The following is a 21,835-nucleotide window of genomic DNA, read 5'->3' as shown; positions in this document are numbered from 1 at the left end:
GAGGGACTGGGCCTCGGCACTTCATATTCTTTCCCCCCTGTTCTAAGGGGCAGTCTGGGTTGAGAACCCCAAGCAGGGCACTCCTCCTCTCACTCTCCAGGAAGCCCCAACAGCTTCAGGTGCCGAAGCCCCTGGTGCTGCCCCACCGTCGTGCCTCTGCACATCCTAGTTGGCTTCCCTGAAATGTGCTCTTTTCTCTTTGGAGACCTCCTGTGCATCCTCTGAAACCCTATTCAGGAATCCTCCCTCCATCAAGTCTTCCCCAGTGACCCCTCCGTCCAGACAGCGAATCCTTCTTCTCTCCCAGTGACCTGGGGCCCCGTCCTCACTCACCTTGTCCCCCCACCAGACCACGAGCTCCCCCTCTGTGCCTTCCACAAACATTTACCCTGTGGACAAAACCCGGCTTTGGAGTCAGGCAGAGCTTGATCAGATATTGACTCTATCACGTTCTAGCTCGTGACCGTGGGCAAGTTCATGAACTCCCTGGTGCCTCAGTTTCCTCCCACAGGCACACCCGTGCTCTCTTTCCCGGGGCGTTGGGAGCATTTCGCGCAGTCTCCCCGGGAGCCCTAAACCTGGGGACGGACCCGCCGTCCCTGCCGGTGTCCGAGATGGAGATGGAGGAGGCGTAGGGGCGCGGCGGGGCACCAGGTGGGGGCGGGAGGCCCGGGGTCCCGTGAGGTCACAGAGGGGCGTCGCCTGTCCCGGAGCAGCCCGGGGGCGTGGCCCGGCGCGTTTGGGCGCGCGGATTGGCGGAGGCGAGAGCGGCGGGCACGTGGGCGGCCGGCCCGTCTCCAGGGAAACCCGACGCTGCCGGCGCACCGAGCTGAGCCGGTGGAGGCTGCGCTGCGCGGACTCCCGTCCGGGGCTGACCCGGTGCGGCCGGTGACCCCGAGCGCTGGTGCGAGCTCTCCGAGCCTCGGTGTAGCCCCGAGGCAGGGGCTCGGCGGCGTCCCGGAGGGGCGCGGCGAGTCGCGGGGAGCCGGAGTCGGGGGTCCCCGAGCTCGGCGGAGGCGGCGGTGGGGACCTGTGCGTGCGCCCCACGCCCCCGGGCCTGGCCCGCTATCCTCCCGGGAGGACAGGGAAGGGATTAGGGCCCCGACGTGCGTGGGAGGCTAAGTGTGGGGTTAGGCGGCGGCCGTGTCCTCGCACCCGGTGCCGCCGCCGTCGCGGGCTGGCTTCCGAGGCCGCGGGGGAGGGGGAGCCCGCTGTCTGCGGCCCCCTCGGGCAGTTAGCCTGGGAAGGACTGACTCCAACACGTGGCCTGAACGAGGTCGTGGGAGGGTGGCCCCAACGGCCCTTCCTGTGGTTCCTGCCCCAGGGAAGGGACAGGGACACCCTTGGGGTGCTGGCAGAGGTTCCCCGGGGGCTCCCAACAAGATCGGGGGCGTCACCCGGGTTAGGGGAGGGGACCTTTCTCTGAGGCCGATGGGGCCGTGCGTGGCTCCCGCCAGGAGCCCTGAGGGCGAATGTGGGTCTCTGGTGTTGCTTCCAGGTTCGAAGACGAGAGACATGGAAGGTGGTTATTCCTCAGGCCTGTGTCACGAAGTCCCAAATGCTTACAGCTCCGAAGTCCTGCTGGAGGGCAGGGGCGGAGAGCCTGCTGCTACCGCCGAGGGCCCGGGGACCCTGGAGAGCTCCAGGCTCTTCACCAAAAGGTGCGGGGACCCTCCCTGATGCTGGGGACCAGACTTAGCTGGCATCCAGCGTTGAGGCAGGTGTTAAAAAATTGCTAAAGTTATTTTACCCCTCAAAAAATTAGTCTCTGAAGAAATAGGAAAACCTCCACGTTGTGTTAACAGCCACAGAGCAAAATGACAATAATGGGTACCTGGAAGCCTGTGCCTGATCTGGGCGTGCTCCCTTCAGCCTGCCCACTCAGCCTTGCGGTGTCACCCCCTCACAGCCTTAGGACTTTACACTGTGCGGTCCCCAAACTGGCACGGCTTCTTCACAGTATGTTGCTAATGGCGGGGGGGGGGGGGGGGGGGGGTGGGGCTGACATGCCTCAGGCCTCCTATGGCCCACGTGCCCCTCTCAGAGCCTTACTTTGACATCTTGTGAGTGAACTGTGTCCCGTCCCCAAATCCACATGTGGCAGCCCTGACTCCCAATGTGATGGTGCCTTTGGGGGATAGGAGACGGGATTTTGTGGAGGGCAATCAGGTTTAGGCGAGGTCATGAGAGTGGGGTCCCCATGAGGAGGTTAGTGCCTTTATAAGAAGAACAAGAGACTAGAGCTTCCTCTCTCGGCCATGCGAGGGCACGGGGAGAAGGTGCCGTCGGGGAGCCGGGAAGCAGGCCCTCACTGGGAACCGAGTCTACAGGCACCCTGATCTCGGACTTCCCTCCTCCAGAATGTGAGCAATAGATGTCTGCTGTTTGAGCCCCTCAGTCTGTGGTACTTTGTAATATCAACTGAGCAGGCTGACATAGTCCCCACTTTACAGATGAGGAAACTGAGTCACAAGGGGGTAAGGAAGCCGTCTGGTGGCAGAGCCAGGTGGTCCAGCTCTCGCCCACCTTGCCAGCTGGCCGTTTCCGGTGATCTCCTCCTGCTCTTCATCCTCCTAGGGACTTCGCAGAGGCCCCAGAGGAGGAGGAGGAGGAGGAGTCAGAGGGCTCTCTCAGGACCTCCCTGAAGAGGGCCAATATCCAGCTCGTCCGAGGTGTGCAGGAGTGGCAGGACGGCTGCGTCTACCAAGGGGAGTTCGGGCTGGACATGAAGCTGGGATACGGGGAATTTTCTTGGCCTACAGGTGAGGTAAGTAGCTTCCAATGCTTCCTCCCCACCTCCCCCCAGGGCTTGGCCAACCCTGGCCGTCTCCCTTCTTCTAAGAGGGATGTAATGTGAACTCATAGATTCACCAACAGGAAGGATGCTAGACTAATGTTTCCTGCTTGAGAAATGCCCAGAGAGAAACATCCTCACAGACTTGCAAGATCATGCCTGCAGTTTGCCCGGGCGTCCATAGACCCCGGCTTGGGGAGCTGTTACTTAAGAAGATAAATTCTTATTCTGCGTAAATGTCTTAAAATTGTGAATTACTGTAGCGAGTTGTGTATTTACATTGGTGACATTGCTCTGTATTTAAGGTTAAACAGGAGGAAAGGAGCTTCTGAAAGACAAAATGAGAGCACCATCTGGTGTCCGCGGGAGGCTGCGTCCAGGACCTCAGTGGAGGCTCCGAGGGGCCTTTGGCAGAAGTTGTTTACTCCACCTGGCATCCCTGGCTGGGTGGAGCAGCCATGCTTGTGGCAAAGCTGGGCGTATGCTACGTCTTGGGGGGCTTTGCGTGCCTCCCCAGGGGGATGCTGGGTTCTGAAGATTTCCCGGTGGTGTGTCACATCCCTGCCGGCTACACCTGTGCCCAGGTGGGGGATTCTGCCCTGTGTTGCCCTCAGCATTGTGTGATTCAGCCGAGATGTTGTGCATCTTTTGCTTGCAAATAATAGAGACTGTCTAGAGGCAATGTAGGGGTGTGTGTGTATTTGGGGGATTATAAGAGTCTGGGGGCAGCTCAAAGGACCCAGAAGGCCGGTGGCCTGGTACTGAAGCTCTTCTGGAGGGAGGCGCTGGCTGGCACAACCTCTTAGGGGCCACGTGGGGTCCCGGCTCTGCTCTCTTTTCCATGCTCTGTTCTGCCTCTAGGGCCATGGTTTCTTTGATCTTGGTGCCCAAGGCTGAGCTGCCTCATCCAACCCTTCACCCCTTGCGCTTAGACCCCCTAGGTCAGAGGAGAGGGGTGGGGGAGACGAGGAGGGGTCTTGGGATGGATCCTGGGGAATGGGGAGCAAGAGTAGCTGCAGGAGGAGGCAGAGCTTCTGGGTCCCCAACCCAGTCCCCGCCTGGAATGTGCCCACAGCTCAGAGGAGCCTCCAGACCTCATGTGATCAGGGCAGAGGCGGGGCCGGCCGGACCTGAGCCTCTGCTGAGCTTCTGTCAAGGAATGCAAGTCACCGTGACATTGCTGATTTGAGCACCGATTCTTGTTCAGCATTTGTTTCTTTACTCCTTGGCTAGTTTCTCTTTATCCACCGTGTGGTGTCCAGCGGTCAGACAGCCCTTGTTCGTGGTTGTAGGAGGTTTGGACGTGCCAACCTGTCCTTCAGCCCTCAGCTTCACCCTGAGAAGGGAGACCACAACAGGGGGTCATCGAGGGGGACCGTCAGTCTCCTTACTGCCTGGCTGGGATCTCTGGGTCCACTGAGCAGCTGCGCTGCCAGCCACGGCAGCTGATGAACCAGAGAGGCCAGAAGGAACAGGGCATGCCGCTCATGAGCAGCGACCTTGGACATGCTAAGTGTATCTGAAGAACAAGACCGAGCGTGTCAGCTCTGGCTGGTCAGATGAGGCTCTTGGTCTGTGTGGGGGCGAGGGAGGGCTGGAGGGAGGGACAGTGCCGGCCCCCCAGTGCTGCTCTCCTGGGGTGTGGACAGAAGTCCTCTCTCACGCATACCAACCTGGGGAGCTGAGGGTTCAATGTTCCCCCTGTGGCTCTGCACAAACGATTTGGCACTTAGGACTGTTTTTAGTTGGGTAGACTCTGATATGCCCACAATAGCATACAAATTAAATGAATATTGGGGGAAGTCAGGCGGTCCCCAGCCTGTTGCCTCTCTGCTCGCTGGACATCCTTGCACTGGCCAAACTCTTCAGGACTAGCCGCTAACGGAACCCAAATTCAACCCAGCTGAAACGGAAAAGGGCCTTTGTTAGCTCTTGTCACTGAAAAGTCCGTCAGCAGGGGTCATGGAGCCCTAGGCTTGGCTGGCTCTGGGGGTTCTAATGACCTGTCAGGACCTCTCTCTCCCCATCGCCATGTGGGGGGCTGGGACTGACCTTCTGCCATCTGGCAAGCCCATGAGGGCAGTGTCACGCACTCCTCAAAGAGAGAGAAGGCCCCAGCAGGACATTGGTCTGGCTTGGGGTTGGGTCCTGTGACCACACATAAATCAAGGCTGGGCCTGGAGGTCAGGAGTCCCCTGGTTGACCAACAGGCTTGGTCATGTTCCCGGAGGCTGGGGTCAGTCCACCGCCACATCCATGGGGAGTCGTGTCCATCGTGAGAGGAAAGAGAAGGGACTCTAAGCAGGCAATACTCGCCGGCCTGTTCACGCGAGGGGTCTGTGAGCACAGACGGTGAACTGGGTGCCTGAGCCAGCCTGCTTCCAATATGGAAGGCAGCCGTCAACACGCATGACAGTCAAGTCTAGGGATAGGAAAGTGCTTGGAATGGATGTCACATTCTTTTTCCTCCTGGGCTCCGGTGGAGGGGAAGGCTCTGACAGACCCACCCCTAAGGTTTGCAGGGCTCGGGACAAGAGCACAGACAGAGGCCCACGTCCATGGCCTCGATATTGAGGAGTTGTAAATCAAAGCCAGACTGGTGTTTCCTCAAGTGCGGGGTCCCACGCTGTGACCCCCAGTCTGGTGGCCCCCGCTCCCTGGGCCCGCCTGCTGCCTGTGGGCCTGAGCAGGAACCGGGCAGGGTGGGAGCTGAGCCTGGGCCAGACCTGCTGAGGAGAGACAGGTCCCGCCAAACCCAAGGAGGGCATCGACTCGGGCACAGCCTCCCTTTCCTGACTCAGGAGGTCTGGGCAGTTCCAGACACCTCCCCTGACTCGCCCGCCTGAGCCAGGGCAGGAGGGAGCGTGGCCATCATGGGGGCTGACCGCCTGGTACCCGATCTGCGTGTTTTGCTTGACCAACTCTAATAGTCATGTTGGCCACCTGAACTTGAAGGGGGCCCTGTGGCCAGGCACCCCATGAGACCTATGCAGCCCCAGCAGTCCCCACTCGTTGCCAGCCAGGTGTGCGAGGCCCCCTGTTAGGTTCTGGGGTGGTGAGGAGCAGCCCATCAGACACCCCCCTAACTGAACACTCTGTCCACAGTCCTACCACGGGCAGTTTTACCGCGACCACTGCCACGGCTCGGGCACCTACACGTGGCCGGATGGCTGCAGTTTCACGGGCACGTTTTATCTCAGCTGCCGAGAAGGCTATGGCACCATGTGCATGAAGACCAGGCTCTTCCAGGTGAGGGGCCGGGGCCCCTGTGGGTTCAGGGCACTGGACAAGAAGATATTTAGGTTCCAGGGAAGTTTGTTTAACAAGAAACAGTTTTCTTATTTTTGGTGATTATAATAGTACCAGTAATAAGTTACATGAAAGAGAAAATGAGAATAAGAGAGCCTTGGGGGCCAGCGCCATGGCTGAGTGATTAACTTCACATGCTCCACTTTGGTGGCCTGGGGTTCACTGGTTCAGATCCTGGGTGCAGATCCCCACACCACTCATTAAGCCGTGCTGTGGTGGCGTCCCACATAGAAGAACTAGAATGACTTACCACTAGGATATGCAACTGTGTACTGGGGCTTTGGGGAGAAAAAAATAAGGAAGATTTGCAATAGATGTTAGCTCAGGGCCAATCTTCCTCACAAAAAAAAAAAAAAGAGAGAGAGAGAGCCTCTTATTATTCCATTCGCCAGAGCAGGGGTAGGGTATCAGCAAATTGTTTTACATCCTCTAGATTAAACAATGACTGCACTGTAGACACTTACTTTTTTATACATAAACTGGATCGTTCTGTGCATATTCTTTTGAAACTTGCCTTTTTTTCTGAAGAAGATTCCTGGTTTTGCAAATACAGATACCTCTTCCTCCTTTTTATTTTACGACGATGTAATTCACAGTAAAATTCACTCGCTTTAGTTTACAGTTCCGAAAGTTGTGACAAGCACACAGTGTGTAGCTACCACCACAATCGGGATACAGAACAGCTCCTTCACCCCAAACACGACCCCGGGAGCCCAGATCTCGGCTCCCACCCCCAGCCCTCAGCAGATGCATTTTTGCCTATGATTTTGCCTTTGCGAGAATGCCGTAGTAGTGAAATCGTACAAGGTGCAGGCTTTTGTGCCTGGTGTCTTTCACTCGGCAAAGAGCGTCTGAGATTCATCTGCGTGGTTGTGTACCGAGAGATGCTGCTTATTGCTGAGGAGTCCTCCACTGCAGGGTCCTGCCCCGGTTGTCTGTTCCCCAGCTGACAGGACTGGGGTTGTTTCCGATTTTTGGCGGTAATAAGGCTGCTATAAACATACATATGAATAGGGGTTTTTGTGAGTGTGTGTGGTTCCTGTGTGTGTAAACTCACCCTCCCGGTTAACCCTCCTCCTCATAGTCATCGTCACCCTCCACCCTGTAGCCCTTGACAACCCTAACCTGATTATCACTGTAGTTTCCCGTTTTCTGTAGTTTCATATAAATGGAATCACACTGTCTTTGGTATTGAATGTCTGCCTGCTTTGCCTTGAGGCATGATTCTCTTGAGGTTCACACATGTTTTGCATATTTCAGTAGTTCATTTCTTTTCACCATGGAGTAGTATTCCATTGTATAGATATCATACACATTTTTTATTGATTCACCAATCACTGCGCATTTGAGTTCTTTCAAGTTTTTGGTTATTATGAATAAAGCTGCGAAGAACATTGGATGACAAGTCTTCATGTGCACACATCTTTATTTTCACTTGGATCAATACTGATGAGCAAGATTGCTGGTCAAGTGGATGGTAAACTATAAGAAACTGTCAAGTGGTTTTCCAATGTGGCTGTGCCACTTTCCATTTCAGCCTTTGGTATAGAAAAATTCCAGTTGCTACACTTCTTTGTCAGCACTTGGTATTGTCAGTTTTTCAATTTTAGCCATTCTGATGGGTGTATTGTGGTAGCTCATTATGGGCTGAATTTGCAGAACCCTAATGTCAAATGACATTGAGCATCTTTTCATGTTCTTATTTACCATCTATGTGTCTTCTTTAGCGAAGGGCTTGTTCATATGTGCTGCTCACTGTTTTTAATTGAGTTGTTTGTGTTCTTGTTTTAGAGTTTCTAGAGTTCTTTGTATTTATTCTGGGCACAGCGTTTGTCAGTTACATGCTTTACAAGTATTTCCTCCTGGTAGTGACTTGCCTTTTCATTTTCTTAACAGTGTCTTTTGAAAAGCAGATTTTAAAAAGTTATGATGAGGTCCAACTTAGCAATTTTTCTTCCCTAGTTCTGGCTTCTTTGTGTCTTAGTTAAGAAATCTCTGCTTAACCCGAGGTTACTGAGATTGTCTCCTGTGTTTTCTTCTACGTCTTATGGTTTTAGCGCTTCTGTTTAGGTCTGTGATCCATTTGGAGCTAATTTTTGTGTTTCATATGAAGCCAGGATCGCTTCTCCTCTTTCAGGTGTGGGTAGCCAGTTGATCCACCTCCTTTTGTTGAACAGAATATGATTTCTCCACTGCCTAGCCTTTGCGTCTTTGTCACAGATCCTATCAGGAGACACGTCTTTCTTGACGTGACGTCAGAATTGATCACTGGGCTCGAGAGGCAGCAACCTCCTTCTGTTCATTACAACAGCCCATCGCTCTTTCTTCTCATGCTTGTAGAGAGCGTCTGTGCTCATTGTCTGGGGCTGTTATTCATAGAGAATGCAAGACCGTGGCAGTCTACTTCCATTATTCCTTCTTCATTTATCAATCAGAATTCCTGTATTTAAACAAATCATTCATGAACTCTTTGGTTCCTTGAGGTAGTTTGTATGGAAAGGCGAGATAATACTTTATCTTTTCCCCTCTTAACCGGTTTTCAGAGTAATAAATTATTTCCTAACACCCTTCAATGGTGATCAATGAGGGTTAGATTTTTCTTAGTATCTTTATAAGCTCGTGGATTTTAATATATTTGATGTGTTCTAGCCCATTTCAGTTATTTTGCTTTTTGGTGCCCAAGTCGTTCCCCCTTTGCTTGGGGGACCCTCTTTAGTTTAGCTCTTGCGATTTTGACACAACTCCAGTGGGTTTTGGTAGCTTTCTTGCTTTCTGCTGTGACAAGCAGCTCCAGGCTAATTCATGCATTTCCTGCCCTGGGCCGGGAATCGACTGTTTCGCCATCGAGCCTGGTTCCTTCTGTGGGACAGGATATTTAGAAACCACAGTTTGGGTGCTTGTTACGACTGTGCTGGTTGGTTATTATTTTGGGACCTTTTCAGTAGCAGATCTGGAAAATACTTTTTTTGTGTGTTTGTGTGAGAAAAGACATCATCGGTTCATACTGATGTCTCCAGTTCCAATTTAGAGGTATAGGGTTTTTACTCAACAACTATGATGTTGTTTCGACATATCTTTTCTCTTAGCCTTAAAAATCTTGGTTTCTAAGCATTAACAAGGGGCTGGCCCCGTGGCTGAGTGGTTAAGTTCGCACGCTCCGCTGCAGGCGGCCCAGCGTTTCATTGGTTTGAATCCTGGGTGCCGACATGGCACTGCTCATCAAACCATGCTGAGGCAGCGTCCCGCATGCCACAACTAGAAGGACCCACGACAAAGAATATACAATTATGTACCGGGGCGGCTTTGGGGAGAAAAAGGAAAAAATAAAATCTTAAAAAAAAAAAGGCATTAACAAAATTTGTGTGCTTTATCTCATAAAATATGCATAATAGTTTCAGAATCACAACCCAGTGCTATTCCCACCATTGTGATTACCCGAAGGAGTTCATCAGCCTTGGAGCCCCAGTGCCCAGCCCCCAGGCTTGCATCCAGAGGTGCTCAGACAGGTGTGTTGAAGGGTGGAGAGCTCTGAGGTGGGAGCCACAGATTAGGGCACAGCTCCAGGGAGCCACTCGCATGTCCCCACTGCTTCAGGCCTCCTGCCTTTACCTGGGCGTGTTCCTCTGCCCTCCCTGCGACTTCCGGGTGTTCTCTTACACCGTCTCAGGGAAGATGCAGCTCCCCCGGGAAGCCGGACGTTTCTTTGGCATTGAAGCTCATCGTTTCTTGCCTGCAGCCCTCCTGGCACTTCCATCTCCACATATCCTCCACCCAGCGCGGAGACTGCCCCACTCAATGGAAGCATCCAGAAAGGCCCAGAAATTGCCACACTTTTCTGGGTTCATGGGAAGCAAGGATTAACTCCCCCTCCTCCTCCAGGCCCTCCTCCTTGGTTCACACCTGCCGAGGGTGGAGGGGGGTCTGTCTGACGCTGTGCCTGGCACCTCCACCCTTCACGCTGCTGTCCCAGACTTTTGGGGTACATGGGCCAGTCCCACAATGTTAGCACTGCAGAGGGTTCCCTGAAACGAGCCCACATGTGGCATCCTCGACACATTTACGTTCTCAGAGAGGCCCGCCCTGACTGCCAGGGTCAGCAGCACCTTCCCCACCACTGCATTCTGTATTTACGCATTTGCTGTTGGTCCTTGTGTCTGTGCGTACTAACCTCGATAAATATTTGTTGAATGAATGAATACATTTCTTGGGAATATGTTTTCTTCATCTTCTTCTTTTTTTTTTCTGCTGAGAAAGATTCGCCCTGAGCTAAAATCTGTGCCAATCTTCCTCTATTTTGTATGTGGGTTGCCGCCACAGCATGGCCAACAAGTGGTGTAGATCCATGCTGGGAACCGAACCTGGGCTGCCGAAGCAGAGCACGCCAAACTTAACCACTAGGTCACAGGGCTGGCCCCTACGTTTTCTTCTTTTGATTTTAAGAAACTGGTCACAAGATATACAGCCCTGCTGAATGACCTCTTTTGCCCTCCCAACTTCTGTTTCACAGGGGCTGTACAAGGCAGATGAACGGTTCGGGCCGGGCATTGAGACATACCCCGACAGCAGCCAGGATGTGGGGCTGTGGTTCCGAGAGCACCTCATCAAGCTGTGCACGGAGATTCCCAACGGCTTCTCCATATGCAGCTACCCTGAGTTCTCGGGCTTCCTCACGGACTGTCCTGCTAGAATCTGCCTCTCAGATGAGGAGAAAATGGAGTGGGACCTGCATGGGGATCAGGACCCCTTTTTCTATGACTATAAGCAGTTTCTTCTGAATGACGACCTCACTCTGCCTCCAGAGATGCATATCTACTCAACGGACAACAGTCACCTGCCCATGACCTGCTCTTTCCGCAGAGACTTAGATGCCCAGATCTTCCTTAATGACATCCCTCCATTTGTGGAGGACGGGGACCCCTGGTTTATCAAAAATGAGACCCCTTTGATGGTCAAAATCCAGAAGCAAGCTTACAAGTTTAGGTAATCAGTTCGATCTTTCTTCCTCATCCTCCTGTCTGGGATGCCCGCTCCTCTCCTCGCTGACGGGCGTGAGCTCAGGGCTGGGTTCCTGAGGCCTCTGCTCCTGGCTGAGTAGCTTTCAGAGCCGTTTGTCAGGTTAACTTAAAGACACTTCCGTTTAACTGACTCACGCAGCCTGATGAGGAAGGGTGGCGGTGCTTGTGAGCTGAGACCCGCTGCCAGAGTGCAGGGGGCTGTGGAGGAGCCAGGCAGGGCTGTGGGGCCATCGATGACTGTACAGGGATGCGGAGGTCCCGGGATCTCGCTCAGCTGCTCTTGGGGGAAGGGGCCATCAGGAGGCCGCTTGGAGAGCGTGGAGCCAGGGTCCTCTCTAGGGTGGTCTAGACCCTGCGAGGGGATGTGGAATAGGATAAACTCCTCAGTTGATAGCTGAGTTCAAATCCTCATTCTGGGACCTTGTGCATGTGTTCTCTGTGTCGGTCAGAGCTGGTGCCCCTAACCTGTGCAGGGTCGTCTCTGTGATTAGAATCCTGTAGGTCAAGTCCCTGCACAAGGTCGGCACTGAGAGAAGGGACTGCTGTTACCATGATGTGTTAATAAGGGTCTGGCCCGAGAGCCAAGGGCAGGAGAGCAGGGCAGGAGTGGGCTTGGGGCTTGCTGGGCCTCTGGCTTCTCCAAAGATGATGGGGAAAAGATGGAGCTGCGCTGTTGGTCTCCAAAGACGCCCCTCCCACCCCACAGCTAGTGGCCACCTAAGGAAAACTGATTTTTTTAATTTAAAATTTTCAAGAATATTTTAAACTCTTTCCTAAACCTTGTCCTCAGATATCACTAAACTGTTTTAGAATGTGTGTTTGTGAGCACAACTGGCTACTTACGCATCCATCCTGACCTCTGTCCATCCCTCCATCCATCTATCTATTCATCTACCCATCTACCCACCCACCCCCCCTCCATCCACCCATCCACCCACCCATCCATCCACCCATCCACCCACCCATCCACCCACCCATCCACCCACCCATCCACCCACCCATCCACCCACCCATCCATCCACCCATCCACCCACCCATCCATCCATCCACTCATCTACTCATTCACCTACCCATCTGCCCATCCACCCACCCATCCATCCTTCTATCCATCCATCCATCACACCAATATGAACTGAGGCTGTAATTGTTGATGACTCTTTGGTACAGAAGCCACCATAAATCCACAGGTTCTTGGCTGTGAGAGGGGCTATGTGCTCTCAGGAAGCTTCAGTGTGTGTGGTGAATGGCCTTGGGACTTTCATGTTCCTGTGCTGGGCCCATGTGTGTGTGTTTACCTGGCCTCCTTCCCATCCAGGGCTCCTGCTAAGAGAGCCCCTTTTCCAGCACACACGGAGGGACCAGGTGAATCCGCGACTCATGGGGTCCCTTGCAGCCATTCTTGCCCAGGGTAGATACTTAGCCTGAGCATAGCATCTTCACCTGCGGGCAGCATGTCCCACCACTGCACTCCATCCATGCTGCCCATGGCTGGCCAGTGGTGCAGCCATCAGGGCTCAGGGTGCCTGAGGAGTGGACCTTGAGGGGCGGAGAGAGGGTCCAGGGCAGTGCGGAGGCCAAGGAATGAGGAGTGGGAGAGTTGGAGGGAGGGGCCAGCGTGGGCCCTTTTGGTGGTAGATGTAGGGGGTCCAGAGCCAGTCTAACACCACCGAGTCCCCCTGTGTTGCCAGGAACAAGAAGGCTCACACCAGCTGGAACATGGGCGCCATCCTGGAGGGGAACCGGAGCGGCTTTGGGAGGCCTGGGCCCAAGGAGCAGCTTTCTGTGGATATGATCCTGAAGGCCGAGGAAGGCGACTACGACTGGATTTACGGGATCCTGAGGGAGAGCATTGTCAGTCCCGACGTGGCCGACTCGAGGGGCTACACCGTGCTCGCCGCGGCTGCTGTGAGCACCCCACCCCCGTGCTCGTGTCAGCTGCAAGGTCCCCCCAGCAGCAGGGCTAACCCATGAGGGTCCTGGGTGATGGCACCTTCGAGGACGCGGGGCCCTCCCCTCCTTCTCTGTAAAGCCGACGTCCCCCCAGCCCCTGAGTGGGACATACAGGGTCAGATGGAAAAGATGGTGGGAGCGCATTGACTTTCCTGTGCCTCGGCACGTGCCTGACCTTGTCCCTTGGCCAAGCCCCGGTGAGAGCCGGTGTCCGCTGTTTCCGAGTTAATGACAGCATCGGGGGCCGCACTCGGAGGAGCCATTTCCCACGCGAGCGTCTTCTCGCCCCTGGCTGAGGGTGCCTGCTGTCTCTGAGGCGGGCCTTCTCCCTCCAGGTCCACTGTCACACTGATGTCGTCAACCTTCTGCTGGATCACGGGGCCGACGTGAACAAGTGCTCGGATGAGGGCCTCACGCCGCTCAACATGTGCTTCCTTCTCTACTACCCGGCCCACTCTTTCAAACCCAACATCGCTGAGAGGACAGTGACCAAGCCCCAGGTCAGCCTGTCGGCCCCCGAGGCCTGGCTCAGCGGCCGCACCCCCCTGTCCCCCGTGCACCCTCCACCCGACCACCCACCTGTCTCTCTTCCCGGCCGTCCACCAGCCTCCCCCATCCCTGCACAGACCTGGTTCAGAGATGGGGTGAATTGGCCATAAGGCTGGCGGGCGGGAAGGTGGGAAGTGGAGACAGAGCCTGTGCACTCACTAAGCTGTCCTGCTCATTGCCACGACGCCGAGGGACGTGTGTCCCTTACGAGCCATGCGCACAGCAGCCTGGGGCCCTGAGACCCCTCCTGCGGGCCTCAGGAAAGGGGGCTCTGTGGGAGGGATGGGGAAAGGCATCCTCGAGACTCAGGACTGAGGTCCATGTTTGCCTGTTGCGAATAGTGCTGCCTGGACGTCGCTATGCCGGCGTTGGTTTGCACACCTGCTTCCGGTTGTTTTGGGTTCATATGCAGAACTGGAATTGCTGGACATGTGATAGTCCTATGTTTAATTTATAAGGGAACCTCCAAGCCGTTCTGCTGTGGCGGCTGCACCATTTCACAGTTCCACTGCCATGCGGAGCAGGCTCGAGGACAAGCCACAGCCCAGGGTGGGCGGCAGTGCGGGGCAAACTTGACGTCCGCGTCTCCCCCTAGGCCAGAGGGGCAGCACCTGCAGGGGGTGTTCTCACCCCTCGGGAAGCACACCCTGGACCCTAAGTGTCAGCTGTGCGAGGCTGGGCCAGGCCTAGGACTGAGGTCCACCAGGAAAGCCCTTGGAAGGGCTCAGGGCATTCCCTGATGGTGGTCTGGCGTCTCCTAGGTGGGTGAGGAAATGGTGCCAGGATGGTGACTTCAACCTGGAAAACGTCCCCTTGGCGGGTACACCTCCCACCTGCTCCCAACCTCTTGAATCCCTTTCTTGAGAAAAGGCTCCTACTAAGCCCGTCCTGTGCCCCAGGCAGAGTTCCTGGGATTATCAAGACACTTTGCACTTTGTCCTCCTTTCTCAAGTTCAAGTCCTCAGCCCTTGCTTTTGATTTTTTGAAGTATGACTATGCCACCAGGTCCACAGAATTTTAGGACTGGGTGGGAGCTCAGAGGCTGAGAGCCTGACCTTATGGTGAGCAGGTGCAGCTGGGGAGCGGCTGAGGGCCTGCCCGAGCCCCCGGCAGCCGGGTGGGGTCCTGTGCGCAGGAGGCTGGGAGAGGCTTCCATCCCGGGAGGGCCTGTCTGTGGCTGGACGAGTCCCGAGTCCCGAGGAGCAGGTCACGCCCTGCTCAGCCTGCAGGCCGTTCTCGTTTCCTCTTTCTCGGGTGGGGCGCTGAGCTGCATCTGAAGGGCACCGTGACCCAGGCTGTTCCCAGACGCTCAGTGACAGGGTGGTCAGTGCTGACGAGAATGCTGCCATAACTCGCAGGCAGAGGGTTTGAAAACCAACGCTGCAATTTTTGTTTTGTTTCTTCTTTGGTCCAATTTGTGTGTATACTCTGTTTTTCTGAGTCGGAAGTTGTTGACTTACACTGATGACGAACTTTCAAGTTCGAAGGGGATCTGATGAACAGAGGTGGCAGTGTTTTGGTCCTCATGCTGTCAACTTTCCTACAGAAGCTTCCGGAGACCGGCTGATTTTGTTCCACAGCCTCTCCAAGTCCAGAGGGTGCGGGAATGGAGGGAGTGGGGCTCAGTCGGTGTCTGTGGAGCCAGTGAATGAAGGAGTGGAGCAGGAGGGACTGGGCGAGAAGCCCCCCATCCCAGGATGGGGAGAGCGGAGGCTGAGTGTCTTCGGGGACCCTGTACAAAGAAGAGTCCTCATTCGATTGGAGTGGCTTAATTTTTTTCTTTTCTTTTCTTTATTTCTGAGGAAGATTAGCCTTGAGCTAACTACTGCCAATCCTCCTCTTTTTGCTGAGGAAGACTGGCCCTGAGCTAACATCCATGCCCATCTTCCTCTACTCTTTATGTGGGATGCCTGCCACAGCATGGCTTTTTGCCAAGCGGTACCATGTCTGCATCCGGGATCCGAACCGGCGAACCCTGGGCCACCGAGAAGCAGAATGTGCGAACTTAACCGCTGTGCCACCAGGCTGGCTCCTGGAGTAGCTTAATTATTGATGAAGGAATTGGGGCCCCATAAAGCCTTTTAGTTCTATTCCTAAAATCCTTATAAAAATCACTCCTTTATTTTTTTTAAAGAAACTTTTTATTCTGAAAAATATTACACATACACGAAAGAAGAGAGAACAGTACCCTGAACTCCATGGACCCATTACCCAGAGTAAACAGTTGCTGACCTGTGGCTCGTCTGACCTCGTCCACACTCCCTGCCCTGACCCCTGAATTCCTGTCATTTCAGGGTACATTCCATGTCAGATGACTTCAGTCATAAAGACCTCCTTCCGTATGTGTTTCTACTAGCTGAAGACCCATTCTCCTCTCTCTCTCTCTTTTTTTTCTTTTGAGCATAACCACAAACACTATTATCCTACCTAAAAATTAAACAGCAATTTCTTGGTCTCCTCCTATATTCCATCAGCGTCCAGTTTCCCCTAGTTTTCTCATAACTATCGTTTTAGAATGGTCTTGAATCCAGATTCAAACAAGTTCACATACTGCATCGATTAAGGTTTCATGCTTCTTTCGATCTGTACTAGTCTCCTTCCCTCTTTCTTGATGTCTTATTTATTTGTCAGAGCGCCTGGCTGTCTTCCTCTCTGTGGGGATGACACGCTCCTCCGACCCCGCGCTCCCCTGTAGAGAGTGGTCGTAGACGTGAGCGAGCGTCCGAAGCCCTTGGAGCAGGGCTTGGAAAGGCCTGGTCCGCCTGCCCGCTGCTCTTGTAGACCAAGTTGCGTTGGAACACAGCCATGCCATCCTTTTATGTGTTACCTATGGCTGTTTCTGTGTTGCAATGCTGGGGTTTTGTAGTCACACAGAGACCCCTGGGCCCACAGAGCCTTAACTATGTACCATCTGGCCCTTCACAGAAAAAGTTAATCACAGACCCCTGGGCCCCACCCCCGCCATTTCTGCCTCAGAGGTCTGGGGTGGGGCCCTGCATCCTGCATCCTGGGGACGCTCATGCTGGTCCAAGGACCACCCTTGGAGAGCAGCGCCATCTAGTGGAAATGTGAGCCACGACGGGAGCCACGTGTGTACTTGAAATGTTTCTAGGAGCCATATGAAAAAGAAAAAGTTAACACAAGTGGAATTAATTTTAATATATTTTATTTAACTAAGTCGGTCCAAAATTTATCATTTCAGTGTGTAACCAGTATAACAATCATTAGGAAGACACTTTGCGTTCTTTTTCTGGTGTCTTCACGCTTCTGGCACACCCCGGTTCTGGAGGGGCCTCGTTTGGAAAGCTCAGTTGCCACGTGTGGCTGGTGGCTGTTGTGTGGCTGGGGTTTCCATGCAATGGCCCCGAGATGTGTCCTTTCCTTCCTGTGGGTTTTTGGAAAAGTGCACGTGCAGAGGCACATTAGCACTGTCCACCTGGGTGCCTTGAAGGCTGCTCCCATGAGGGGTCCGTGATACATGGGATTGTCACTCTGATTTCTTCTTTCTTCTAATGATACGTATTTTTGCATTTTCCAAAGGAAGCTCCAAAACTCTCAAAGTCTCCAAGCCATTCCTTCTCATTCTCCGAAGTGGCCATGGAGTCACTCTCATATGAGGAATCTGTCCCCACCCGCGGCAGCCAGGATCTGAAGGTGCCACCCGTGGTGCCCGGCAGCCATGAGGGCAGCCTCTCTCTGGGCACCCGGCAGTCTTGGGAGGCCGCCAACCTGAGGAGCAGCCTGCAGCGGTGGGAGTCCACGTCGCCCAGGGGCAGCACCAGCGATGCGGGCAAGAGGCTGGATGACGTGCCAGGGAACCTGGACGCGTGCTCGCTGGGCAGCAATGAGACGGCCTTCGAGTCCAACCTCTGTGTGCACAGCTTCTCCATCGAGCTCTCGCAGGCCATCATGGAGAAGAGCGCCAGGGCCCACAGCATGCTGAAGGCCCCCTCCTTGGGCACCACCAACTCCGACAAAGGGACCATGAGGCAGATGGCACTGTCCATGATTGAGTAGGTGGCCGGGGCCGGGGCGGCGAAGCTGAGGGTCCCGTTTAGGGAATCGTGTGCTCAGTGGATCAGCATCACTTCCCCTGGGAGGTTCCACTGGGAGGGACTGTTTCTAGGAATGTGTGTCCCATTGTCTGCGTGCCCCACTCCCCCACAGGCCTGCAGGGAATGCCGTGGTGGGAGTCGTTCTCTGCCTTATCTCCATGGGAATCCCAGGGTGGGGGCTGACTTCTGTTTACCTCAGTGCTGGGGGCTGGGCTTGGCAGAGTCCAGGAAATGTGCCCAGATTGGTGCAGGGGCAGCGGGCACCATGCGGATGCTCACACACCCTACGCCTCCCCCCACTGGCCTCCACATGCACTTTCACACACACACACACACACACACACACTCCCCACACACACACACTCACCCCCCCACTCATGGACACATATCCCCACACACTCACACACACGCGCTTACTCTCTCCACACATTCACCCCCACACACTTACCGACGGACACACACTTACCCACACACACACTCGCCCACACCCCGACACACCCCTGCCCTCACCTCCCAGACCAACGTCTAGACCAGAGGTATACCCCTGCGTGTCCCAGACCCTTTCATCAAGTCCGCGAGGTAGACATAATTCTCCTAGTCATCCTAAGATGTATCTGCCATGTCCCTGTGTGACATCGCGCTGTGTTCCACTCATGCCCACACACGCACGCGTGCACGGGAGAAGGCCAGGTTCACCTGAGAATGCGATTGATGGAACAACAGGAATCAATGTGTCAAGTCTCGACTCCTGAGGCCACGCCCTGTTAGAATGTTCCGTGGGATGAGATGGGAGGACACTGGAAGCTCGTCTGCCCCAAACCACAGGAGAGTGGTCCTGTCGAGGAAGGCACTTTTCCCACGGCTGGAGCCACAAACGGGATTCTCCATCCTTCCCCCGGGACACCACTTTTACCCAAAAGAACCACAGCCGGCACACTATGGCTCTTCATTCTTCTGAGTGGCTGTTCGCTTTAAGGAAAATGTGACAGGGTGTGTTGTCAGTGGTGACATTTCAGCCTTCGGTGAAAATGAGAATTTTGGAGCACATGCACCCACCACGTACTATCTGCTGACACGGTGCTATGCTGGCCGTGGGATCAGGGGGATGAGCCAGGCCCTCCACCTGCCCACTCTGTCTGCCATTCTCAATGCCGGGCAGCCCCTCCCTTACCTTCCCCCGGCCCAGTGGGGCTGGCCGTCCCTGCCCACTCACCCGAGCCTCTCTAGGCCCAGGTCTTGGCACAGCTTCCCCACTGGTGCCAGTTCCACACTCCTGGTAAGAGATGTGCATGCTAGTGTGTGTTGTGTTTGTGTGCCAGTGTGTGCACTGGTGTGTGCATGCCGGTGTGGGTGTGCGTGTGTGCATGTGTGTGTGGTGTGCGTATGTATGTGGTGTTTATTTGTGTATGTATGTGTATGTGTGCGTGCTGTGTATATGTGTGGTGGCTATGAGTGAGTGGTGTGTGTGTATATATGTATGTGTGTGTTGTGTCATATGTGTGTTGTATGCATGTGTGGTGTGTATATGTGTGTGGTGTGTATTTGTGTGTGTATGGGTGTATGCTGTGTATATGTGTGGTGGGTATGTGTGAGTGGTGTGTGTGTGTATGTATGTGTATGTGTGTGTTGTGTTGTATGTGTGTTGTATGTATGTGTGGTGTGTATGTGTGTATGTGTGTGTATGGGTGCATGCGGTGTATATGTGTGGTGGGTATGAGTGAGTGGTGTGTGTGTACATGTATGTGTATGTGTGTGTTGTGTAGTATGTGTGTTGTATGTATGTGTGATGTGTGTATGTGTGTGGTGTGCCTGGTACAATCTCGTACCCTATGCATCCCAGGAGTTCTATGTCATCACCTCACAGCCACCCTAGGAGGAAAGGCTCGGCCCCACCCCACACCCTGTCGCACAGGTGACCTCAGTGAGGCTAAGTGACCGCTCAGGGCTGAAGCGGGGCAGGGCCTCAGCTGAACTTAGCTTGGCTGGGCTGGCCCGCTCAGGGTGGTTTGGTGATGGGTGGGCTGCCCTGATCCCAGGGTAGGGGCCAGAGGTCTTGGAAACCAGGGCCCTAGGGCTCGGGACCCTCCTGAGCGTCCTTCCCCGGGAGCGCTTGTCCTGCCTGGGGGTGTTGTCAGGCAGCTGGCCGCGAGCCGCCTGTGCCTGGCCTCCAGCCTGTGACTGTCGTGCTGATCCTTCCAGACACAGGAACAGGTGGCTGACCATCAACCTCCTGCTGCACCGAGGCGCCGACCCCAACTGCTGCGGCGTGCCCATGCAGGTCCTGTTCTTCGCTGTGAGGGCCGGGGACGTGGACGGGGTGAAGCTGCTGCTGGAGAATGGAGCCAGGACCGACATCCAGCTCCCCGCGGAGGTGGGACCCCGCCGGCGAGGGGAGGGCAGGGAGAGAGGAAGGGGCTGGCCGAGAGGAGGCCCATGGGGCTGTGGAGTCAGCGCTGGCTTTTGAAATTCACTTGCAGAATTCTGCTTTTCTTCTCTGGTTGTGTAAACACCCATCCAGTCACTTTTTTAGGCTCTTTGTCATATTGAGAAGGTGTCGAGGCTGCAAAGGCAGACAGTTTTTGTTTGCACTCCTCCCTGCTCCGTGGCAGGCGGGTCTGGCCTTCCAGGCCCCTCGGCCGGGCCGTCCGTTCCCTTCTTTTCTTCTGGGTGTGACATAAAGAAGTGCAGGAACGTAGGATTCTCGGTGTAAGACCCAGGATAATAATAACTTTTTAGTTTTGCTGACCGGACCCTGGGCTCCATCTTTGAAACTGAGTAAGGTTGCAACCTTTAAACTTAGCTCAGACGTTGCTCACTCAGTCATTCGTCCATTCATGTGTCCGTCCATCCCTTCACTCATTCCCGGTCAAGAATCTGTTACTGACACATTCGTCTTTCAAATGGAAGTCTTGTTTTGTTAAAATGTTGAGGAGGTCATGTCAGACAGGTGCCGGGAGAGTGCCCGCTCCTCCTGGAGCCTGTCCGCTGGAGCCCGCACCAGCCCTGTGCGCAGCAGACTGGTGTCAGCGGTTTCCGAGCCTCCTTCTAGCCGTGCTCCGAGGGCGCCTGCCCGTTTCTGTGCGATTCTGCTTTGAGGGTGGGGTTGGGAGGCGCAGGCTGGCGAGTCCTCCACTTTGATCCGTAGTGCGCTGCTTGCTCCGGCTGGTCCTCCCTCTGCTTTCACTGTGCTCCCTCCAGGGCCGAGTCCCCCTGACGCCCTCTGTGTACCCGGCACTGACCTGGCACCACCAAGAGTCAGTCCCCCAGCAACTCTCTCAGCCTATGACCAGAGGCTGCCAGGGGTGGAGAAAGGACAGGCCGGGGGCAGGGACTGGAGTCAGGAGCTGCATGGCCATCTGTGCAGTGGCCTCAGGAGGGCCTGGCAGGGGGCCAGGGCTCTTCTTGAAGGAAGGTGGTCTCAAATGAAGCTGGTCCTCCTAGTCTGCCTCCTCTCTGGCAGCAGGAAGCATCTTAGGAGTTGGAACGGACACATTCATGTCCACTGCGGGCAGGCCTCCTTGTCCTGAATGTCACGACCGGGCTGGTGAGAAGGCAGTGCTGTGGGACCCTCAGACGGGTGTGGGGCAGGCGGCTGTGCTCTCGTCCTGGACAGGCTTCTCACTGGCCTCCTTCACGCCGAGCCCCACCCCCACACTGTGGGGTGCCGCTCACCTGCGAACCACATCCTCACCCCGCCTGCGTTTCCTCTGCAGCTGTGGGCCCTGACACCCCTCCACATTGCAGCCGCCCTTCCCGGGGAAGAAGGCGTCCAGATAACAGAGCTGCTGCTCCACGCCATCACCGATGTGGACGCCAGGGCAGCCGATGAGAATGACGTGTACAGGCCGGACAGGGTGTGCCATCCCGCCACGCAGGAGGGGCAGCAGGGGTGCTGCGGGCCCGGGGCCTCTGTAGACAGGGTCGTACATTTAGTTCACAATTTCACTTTTATTTCACTAGTCCCTTGTGCTTAATGCTCTGTGTGCCCCAAACCAGCCTGATCCGCACAGCGTGTGCACAGCTCACCGTGTGTGAGCCGAGAGGGGAGGGGCGAGAATGACTCTGCCCCTCGTGGGTGCCAGGGTGGCTCAGAAAGCACACGGGAGCCATGCAGTAGCACTCGAGAGGGTTTCCCAGGATGGTGCTTCAGACCCGCAGCTTCC

At 55.0% G+C, this 21,835-nt stretch overlaps 1 protein-coding gene across 25 annotated transcripts in view; it reads left to right on the top strand.

The window, feature by feature from the left end:
• The first annotated feature begins 741 nt into the window (after window positions 1-741).
• ANKMY1 (ankyrin repeat and MYND domain containing 1) overlaps window positions 742-21,835 on the top strand; it is a 55,870-nt gene continuing 34,776 nt past the window's right edge. For 7 of the 25 annotated variants that reach the window (XM_070270709.1, XM_070270703.1, XM_023642737.2 and 4 more), the window contains exons 1-10: window positions 794-1,032; window positions 1,499-1,661; window positions 2,578-2,767; window positions 5,900-6,043; window positions 10,611-11,083; window positions 12,807-13,023; window positions 13,404-13,568; window positions 17,158-17,630; window positions 19,872-20,043; window positions 21,386-21,526. In XM_070270709.1, the coding sequence (XP_070126810.1) occupies window positions 1,516-1,661; window positions 2,578-2,767; window positions 5,900-6,043; window positions 10,611-11,083; window positions 12,807-13,023; window positions 13,404-13,568; window positions 17,158-17,630; window positions 19,872-20,043; window positions 21,386-21,526 (2,121 nt within the window). In that variant the 5' untranslated portion in view covers window positions 794-1,032; window positions 1,499-1,515. Of the gene's footprint in view, window positions 1,033-1,498; window positions 1,662-2,577; window positions 2,768-5,899; window positions 6,044-10,610; window positions 11,084-12,806; window positions 13,024-13,403; window positions 13,569-17,157; window positions 17,631-19,871; window positions 20,044-21,385; window positions 21,527-21,835 lie in introns of all 25 variants that reach the window. The other 18 variants (XM_070270710.1, XM_070270700.1, XM_070270707.1 and 15 more) reach the window with 10 other exon arrangements.

This window comes from Equus caballus, chromosome 6 (genome assembly GCF_041296265.1).
Source record: "Equus caballus isolate H_3958 breed thoroughbred chromosome 6, TB-T2T, whole genome shotgun sequence".
Classification (NCBI taxonomy): Eukaryota; Metazoa; Chordata; class Mammalia; order Perissodactyla; family Equidae; genus Equus; species Equus caballus.
This window is presented reverse-complemented; position numbering and strand designations above follow the sequence as displayed.